This window comes from Pseudophryne corroboree, chromosome 3 (genome assembly GCF_028390025.1).
Source record: "Pseudophryne corroboree isolate aPseCor3 chromosome 3, aPseCor3.hap2, whole genome shotgun sequence".
Classification (NCBI taxonomy): domain Eukaryota; kingdom Metazoa; phylum Chordata; class Amphibia; order Anura; family Myobatrachidae; genus Pseudophryne; species Pseudophryne corroboree.
Genome location: NC_086446.1, coordinates 473741858 through 473750303, shown reverse-complemented (window position 1 = coordinate 473750303; position 8446 = coordinate 473741858). Strand labels below are relative to the sequence as shown.

The 8446-nt window shown below is 41.3% G+C and overlaps 1 protein-coding gene across 5 annotated transcripts in view; it reads right to left on the bottom strand.

The window, feature by feature from the left end:
• Nucleotides 1-334: 334 nt before the first annotated feature.
• Nucleotides 335-8446, bottom strand: part of PECAM1 (platelet and endothelial cell adhesion molecule 1) — a 121344-nt gene continuing 113232 nt past the window's right edge. For 4 of the 5 annotated variants that reach the window (XM_063960791.1, XM_063960788.1, XM_063960789.1 and 1 more), the window contains 2 exons: nt 7188-7210; nt 5190-5498 (listed from right to left, as the gene is read on the bottom strand). In XM_063960791.1, the coding sequence (XP_063816861.1) occupies nt 5205-5498; nt 7188-7210 (317 nt within the window). In that variant the 3' untranslated portion in view covers nt 5190-5204. Of the gene's footprint in view, nt 1222-5189; nt 5499-7187; nt 7211-8446 lie in introns of those variants that run through there. The other variant, XM_063960792.1, reaches the window with a different exon arrangement.

Sequence of the window (8446 nt, the reverse complement as noted above, 5' to 3'; positions counted from 1 at the left end):
GGGCAAAAACTGACGGATATCACGATTAATGACTGATGATCATTATCGCTGTATCCAAATAGGGTCTATTTTCATCGGCCGAAAATGGGCCTGCGATTGCGCGAAAACACATGGGATCGGGGATAAGTCCCCGATCCCATGTGCTATCATGGCTCAGGCAGCCACTTATCGCAGATTTTGCTTCGGGTGTCTGAGGCGGACCTATTATCAGTTGTAAGTTGCTGCTGCTGATAGGATACCCCCCAAAATGGGAAATACATTTCTAAATGGGAGACTTATTAAAAGACCAAATGCTCAAACTTACAATAGTAATTTAGGAAGGACATGAAATTGATTAGTTGGTATAAAATCTTTATTTACAAATATTTGTTTAAAATAAGACAGTCAGTACAAATAAAGCAATGCAGAAGTTCTAGTGTTCACTAGCTGTAAATACGTAAAGGAAGAGCAGTAGAGAAGTCAGACATTTTATTGAACATGCACATGACAAAAGGCGTTTCATGTAACCACAGCAACAAGAGTCAAGCTGTAATGTCTCTAGTGCAGTCTAAGAAAGAAAAGCAAATGGCAGCACCAGAAACACGTCTTCCATATGTTTAGCCTCTATGATGCAATGATCCCCATCACGGTCAGTCTTTGTATGGATTTATAAGGACATAATACTATTTTTCAATATATGGATCCATTTTGTCATGGTTTTCATCCACATGGAACCATCAAGATAACCAGATGGTTGCTGACTGCTGTGAGAACAAACGTAGTCTGCTAAAATCTGTACTAACAAGGATGCGATATACGTGTTCCAAGTGTTGACCTGATGCAACGTCACTTAACGTCAGAAGGGAATGTCATTGAGGGTCCACCATTAGACATATCTCTAAATGACACACATATCACACAAACTGGTGTTCAATGCTGTCATTACATTGTGTTGAAGACTTGGCAGATGATTTCTGTTGAAAAGGCATGAGACTTCTTGCAACTTGTAGTTTCCTATTGTAACTCCCATGCTCATGTTGTTGGCCAGTTACAGGATTGGCGCCAGGCACGTCAGTGTTCACCAGGCTGAGGCACTAGTTTACAAAGAGTACAGCTTTATTTTTTATAAATAAGTCCCATGAAAGAATTGAACAACACCTGCTGCATCCCCTTGTCTAGTGTTTCTCCTCAGCATATCAGCCATTAAGTGTGATTGTTAGACTCGGGCGCCTCTTCTATTCTCTGCAAGGAAAAGTAAATAGTTATAGTGGTTCACTAGAAATGTAAGTATGTACTTTTTTGTGTTATATACATACACACGCCTCTATATACTGGACAGGGGTCTTTGTTGGTTTCTTGCAAATTTTAATGGGGCCACAGTAGTGGCATTACATGCTACCTGTGGGAATTTTACTGTGTCCCAAAAAGTATTATTTTTAAAATGTTGTTTTATTTAGAATTTTAATTTACATGTGTTAATCAAAGGGTCATGGCATTGGGATAGGGGCGTGGAAATAAGGGGAGTGGCTTCCCAGGACATCCCACTGTCATCACTACAGGGGCGTGCCCAGCATGACAGTGATTATAATGTCACACTGCAGCACCCAGCTTCCTGTCACTGAGGAAGAGACAGCATTTTGGTGTCATTCCCTGGAAGGGTGACAACCAGATGCCGTCCTCACCCCTTAGTGACGCCAGTGGCAAAAGAATAAATAGGTCGTCCCTATTGCCTGCAACAATAGATCTAATGCTATGGTATAGTGGATGTAACACGAAATGGGAGATGCATCAAACCTTTGAGTAAGATAAAGTGAATATGTTGATCACAGCAATCAGTCAGCTTCTAAGCTATAATTTATCAGGCAGAGTTTATAAAATAACAGACGCTCATTCATTGCTATGGGCAACTTCTCCACTTTATCTCTATTAATGGTTTGATACCTCTCCCCATAAGTGGACATTTTGGCAGAGAGAGTGCTGAGTCAGCTTGCTTCTTCTTATCAGAGAATGTCCCTCCTCTTATGAAGCTATGATGTCACTATGTACTATGAAATAATGGAACTGCTCATCATTTATTATGTATTTGGTGCAAATGTTGCACTCATCTTACCTTACCCAAATCCACAGTTCCTTTTCTGACTTTGGTACTGCTCTCCACTTTGTTACCAATATCTGTCAGGATCCAGGTATGCTAGTCAGCTGCAGTTTATGGGAGTACTAGTTTAAGGTAAATAGCATGCAGTAGGACTCTTGGGCCCTCTCTTGGCCAAAACCTTTTTTATGTATTGTATATTTCATGTTCTACCTAATGTATAGGCTTGTCATAATATCCCTATAATCTGGGACACCTATGCTTTATACAGGTTATGTTGCTGATTAAAACCAGGTGAATGCAGGCTTGAATTTATCCAGCCAAAGAAACTGTGAAAATCACAGGTGTCCTGGATTAAAGGGATATTATTGCAAGCCTTATTATAGAAACATAAAAACATAGAATTTGGCCACTTGGTCCATCTAGTCTGCCATTTTAGGTATTAGTGAATGGATAGTGGGTTTTCAAACTCGGTCCTCAGGACCCCAAACAGCTCACGTTTTCCAGGTCAACAGGAGGCACACAGGTGTATAAATTACTCACCGACACATTTTAAAAGATACACAGTGGGAGCTAATTATTTCACTTATGATTCTATGAGGAGATCTGGAAAACATGAAATGTTTGGGGTCCTGAGGACCGAGTTTGAGAACCTATGGGCATACTTGCCAACTTTCTGGCTGCCCCCTCCAGGAGGAGGCAGCCAGGTCGGCTCAACAGGAGTAGGGGCATCGGTATAGGTGAGTGGTGTGGGGGCGTGGAGGTACGACCGCTATACGATGCCCAGATTACGACAATGTAAAGCAGGGTGCGGGACTATTGGCTGCGGGACTATGATGATGTGATATTGGCAGGCAAGAACCACTTGGACCAAGACTTTGCACTGTTTATGGGATAAGAAAAAGAGAGTGGCTGCGCAATGTGTAAGAGCATATATATGCTAATTAGGAGCTGACATGTAAGAATGTAGAAATGTTTTATTATATAGATAGCATTGATTAAGCACATAAAAACAATATTATAGTGCAATATAGTAAAATATAAAACAGAAACACCTTGAACTTAAAATTGTATGATGTCCTCCGGTTTTAATGAGGAAGCAGATCAAATTGAATGTCCATATGCGGATCCACAATCAGGTAAGCAGCTGAACAACAGATGTTAATAAACGGAGGCCGTAATAGGAAGTCTGAGTGTGGCAACAAACAAAACTGCTGTATGAATAAATACCTCTCCGTGGGCTGGTCCCGACCGAGCGTCCTCGGTCGTATGTTCCTGCAGTGCCCAACGCTGAATAATGCAGCAGAAGGAGAGAGTGTGTTTATCCCTTAATGGATGGAAGCAGTTGATCAGCAGCGTGCTGACGGAGGTCACCGGCGGCAGTTAGCAAAGCCGTGACCGGAGCCGAGGTCTCTCTGTAATTCACCCAGAGGATGGAAATCACCGGCAGTAGGTGGATAAGCCGGGACGGGAATCCGAGTGTGACAAACTCAGCAAGCAGATGGAAATTACCGGCGGTGGAGGAGGAAGTCGGGGCGAAGGCCGAGTTGTCACAGGCTATGGACAGCAGCTTGCTACCTCTGTGATAAGATGAAGTCAAGGTGTGCAAGTAGGCGGGGTCACATGATCTGTGACGAAACGCGTCAGTACCCCGCCTACTTGCACACCTTGACTTCATCTTATCACACAGGTAGCAAGCTGCTGTCCATAGCCTGTGACAACTCGGCCTTTGCCCCGACTTCCTCCTCCACCGCCGGTAATTTCCATCTGCTTGCTGAGTTTGTCACACTCGGATTCCCGTCCCGGCTTATCCACCTACTGCCGGTGATTTCCATCCTCTGGGTGAATTACAGAGAGACCTCGGCTCCGGTCACGGCTTTGCTAACTGCCGCCGGTGACCTCCGTCAACACGCTGCTGATCAACTGCTTCCATCCATTAAGGGATAAACACACTCTCTCCTTCTGCTGCATTATTCAGCGTTGGGCACTGCAGGAACATACGACCGAGGACGCTCGGTCGGGACCAGCCCACGGAGAGGTATTTATTCATACAGCAGTTTTGTTTGTTGCCACACTCAGACTTCCTATTACGGCCTCCGTTTATTAACATCTGTTGTTCAGCTGCTTACCTGATTGTGGATCCGCATATGGACATTCAATTTGATCTGCTTCCTCATTAAAACCGGAGGACATCATACAATTTTAAGTTCAAGGTGTTTCTGTTTTATATTTTACTATATTGCACTATAATATTGTTTTTACGTGCTTAATCAATGCTATCTATATAATAAAACATTTCTACATTCTTACATGTCAGCTCCTAATTAGCATATATATGCTCTTACACATTGCGCAGCCACTCTCTTTTTCTTATCCCATTTCTCGTCCTTGAACACACACACAGTGTTCTGTGGCAGCGCATGTGGCAGAGCAACTATTAAATTATACAACCATTGGGTACTGTTTTCCTAGGCGCTTTGTGGCAATATTTTGTTTGTGTTTTTTGCACTGTTTATGACATCATCTCAGGATTTTCCACTCGATTTATCAAAAACAGGAAGTAGACTCAAACAATGTACACCAGGCTATATGTCAGGTGTACAGTGTTTGACTCTACTTCCTGTTTTTAATTAGGTTGCTTGGGGAGGGGTCATCAATTAAGGCATGTGAGGTATATATGGAGGCTCAGCTCAAGGTGATGTATGTCTTCCCACTCCTGTCTTTGGATATGTCTTGAGAAAGGGCGCATTTGATGACCAAAACACTGACACATTATGGTGACTTGTGAGTAATAAACTACTTTATTTGCCTGCAATAAGATGTTCCTGGTGAGTGCCCCTCATTATATACAGATGCTGTATTGGATGCCTTCAGCAAGAGGAACATTAGGTGTGCACCCCAGGCAGTTATGAAAAAGTTCATTGCGTGTGCCAACCCACTTATGCAATATATATATATAAAATATATTTTATTGTAGGTCATTACCACTTTCTGTTTTGATCTATTAAACAATCCTTTTAGAAAAGAAATGCACTTGGATTTTTATTTTGACATTTTATTGGAAACAATTGTAGATTGGTAACTAACCAACTCAGACAGATGTATTTCTGAGCAAAGTCGCCATAACTATACTTCAGCCAACTTTATTCCAGTCACGTCTGGAAAAGTATTTCTCCCTTACTAGCCCAGCTGGGATGCCCAAACAATACAGCAATATATCAATGCTACCAAACGCAAATAAACACATTCCTAATTTAATTCCTAGTGTAAAGTAAACATATTCCAAGAGAATGGCAGTGAAAAAATACAAACTGTAACTCTGCAATGAGCTCTCTATAAACTTAAAATGAGTTACCAAGTAAGGAAATGGGAGTGATTTCCTTCCTGCATTTAATGGACAGGTTTCTCGGATAGTTGAAGACGTGGCCTTTGAAAACATATTTAAGGAAATGTCTTAACAATGACAAGCCATCTTGGCCAAGAATTACTAATTTCATATTGTTTATGTGTCAGATAAAGCTCTGAACCTTGCATTCTCTCTCCTTATATAAATTAAAGAGTATGTTCCAAGGGGTCACAATTTATAGGGGTACTAAATTTACATGAAAATAAATAACCCTGAAAATAAATGAAAATAAAAATATAAAAGACAACTGCACTCTGCCAAATTTTAATGAAAGTCTACCCCACATCTTCAGTCACTAAAGGTCATTATTGAATCTCAAAAAAACATGTGGGCCCACAATGCTTCTTGCTCCATGTAAATGCAGTTATTTGTTTGTCAAGCACTCTTCAAGATTCATGTCCACTTCCCATTGCTTGAAACCTTCTCCTTAAGAGGAGATACATCTAAATTTGTAGGTCTGTGGATCAGCTGCACAAATGTGTTTGGTGAAAACAGGAAATGTCACTATGGAGTCTATGCTCCCTGTTTAGCATGTCTTAGATGAATCATGAACGTAAGGCAACAGCAAGATTTCTATGTTTTAGGTGGTACTCTTGTGCATTTGAATGTCTTTCATCGCAATGGTCAAAGTACATCTAGAGAATGGGTTTCCTTGCCACAGTGCAACTCGAAGGTGCAAATGCACCCTATAATATAGGAAGAGAATAGACCTTTCTTCTTAGAGCTGGCTCAAAATTTCATGTATCCGTGCATGTCCGCAGCTGCACAGAAGTAGATAGCATTTGGGTGGGCATCGGAAAGCTGCAATTTGATGGGAAAAGTACTTCAATCGAATCGAGAACTTCAATGGTTGCTAACCATAGGCTTCCGATGTCCATGATCCCTAGTATAGGACAAATAACCCTATGAACAGCAATGAACACCCTTAACCACTTGCCTGGCATGGTCGCATCAGATGTGACCATGCCTGCAAGTGCTCTATCTGACCTGGTTGCACAGGATGCGACCAGTCGGATAGAGAGTATTAGCAGCGGCAGGGAAGGGAAACTTCCCTCCGCTGCTGCTGTCAGAGGGACCGGAAGGTCACTCTGCCTCTCTGCGCTCTCCCGTACTGATTGCCGTGCTGCCGATCACTGCTGATCGGTCAGCACGGCAGGATCCCCCCTCCAGCGGCTGAAGACAATAGCTGGGGAGTGTAAATTAACCCTCCCAAGCCACCCCCAAACCCCTTCCTGTATACCTGGAGGCTGTCCCGGCTTTCAAAATGAAAGCTCTGATGTTCCGATGGTCACGATGTTCCCGATCGATGTTTCAATATTTGGAAAAATATTATAAAAAAAATATATATATATATATATATATATATATATATATTTATTTTTATTTATTTATTTATTTTCTTTATTTTTTATTTTTTTAACTAAAATCATTTGGGATAGGGTCAAATTCATGTTCTTCACCTAATTCACTCATAAAACCCCCCCGACAATTTCGGAGTGGTTTTTGGCTAAATAAATTGTCAGTTAAGTGGTTAAAAACTCAAGTCAACATACCCATGCTCTTTGGTGGTAATTTGGGCGCACCTGCTCAGGGCACACAACACCACCAAAAAGGGTTTAAGATGCTCCTTGGGCATTTTGTGCTAAGTCAATAAGGCTCAGTATGTTTTCTTTTACTCTATATATTAGAATCTGTTACATATATGCTCACATTGATGTTGGTCTCAACAGCATCTGTAAAAGAAAAAAAAAAGAGTTACATAAATTAATGTTTGAGATTATTATTATTATATATTTTTTTTATAAATACCTTTATTAAAGTTTTACATAACAATAAGGTCAAATAGAATTCGCACATTAGCAGAAATAGCAGTTAAGGGGGGTATGCAATTAGCTCCGATCATTTTGGAGCTAATGAATTCGCCCCACTGTGTATTGAAATAGGGCCGTTTTGAAGGCATTTTCGCCTTTTTTTTTTGTAAGGTAAGTGAAAAGCTATTGGCGAAAAATGCCTCAAAAACGGCGAAAATGGCCCGCATTTTCGATGGAAAACACGTGGATTCGCCAATCCATGTGTTTTCCACCCTTGCCGCATTTTTCACCTAGGCGAAACTCCAGCCCTGCTACTGCATAGGGCAAATCCCCATTCACCCTAAAGATAGAAAATAGCGAAGAGCTAGGCGAAAAAAACTGAGCTAATTGCATACCCCCCTTAAAGTACAATAATGTAAAATAAGGGTCCACGAATAGTAAAGTTACAAAATAATCATTAATCCTTATATAAGTACATTAGACAACGTGAAGTCCAGAGCCATTTACGATAACAAGAAAAGAAAAAGAAAAAACAAAACAAAAACCCCCCCCACAAGATAAATAAGAACAAGGATACAAGAGGAAAGAGTGGGTAGGGAAGGGAAGTGAGTTGGAACAAGAGAAGCATCATGTTTATACAAGTACACTTAATAGGGTTACATTTCTAGAGACCACCTAAAAGAAGTTGGAAAAAATGATTTAATGGTGACCTGGGTGAAAATTATATTTAGAACAGGTGTCATAATACTATGAAATGTAAATAAAGAATATAAGACAGGACATTAGTCTTCATTCAATAAAAGTAAGGGTGACATAGTTACTGGTGACATTGTCGACCTCCTGACTGCATACCGTGTAGCTATGGAGCAGAGTTATGCACTAGGCCTTTTCTTTGTTATATTGCATCCAGGACCCCATTCCCTCACTCTTGTCCCTCCGGGTTGGGTACAACATGACGATAGAGAGGGTAACGACAATCAGGATGCTGACAGCGGTATCCAGACAGTCAAAATCCCAGCAGATCCTGGTAGAGTATTTAAATCCTAAATCCTAATCCACTCCTCCCATAGTCTAAATCGGACCCACCTGCAGCCTAACCCTGAACCCCCCCGCGCAGCCTAGCCCTAAGCTCCCCCACCACCCACAAGCTAACCCTCC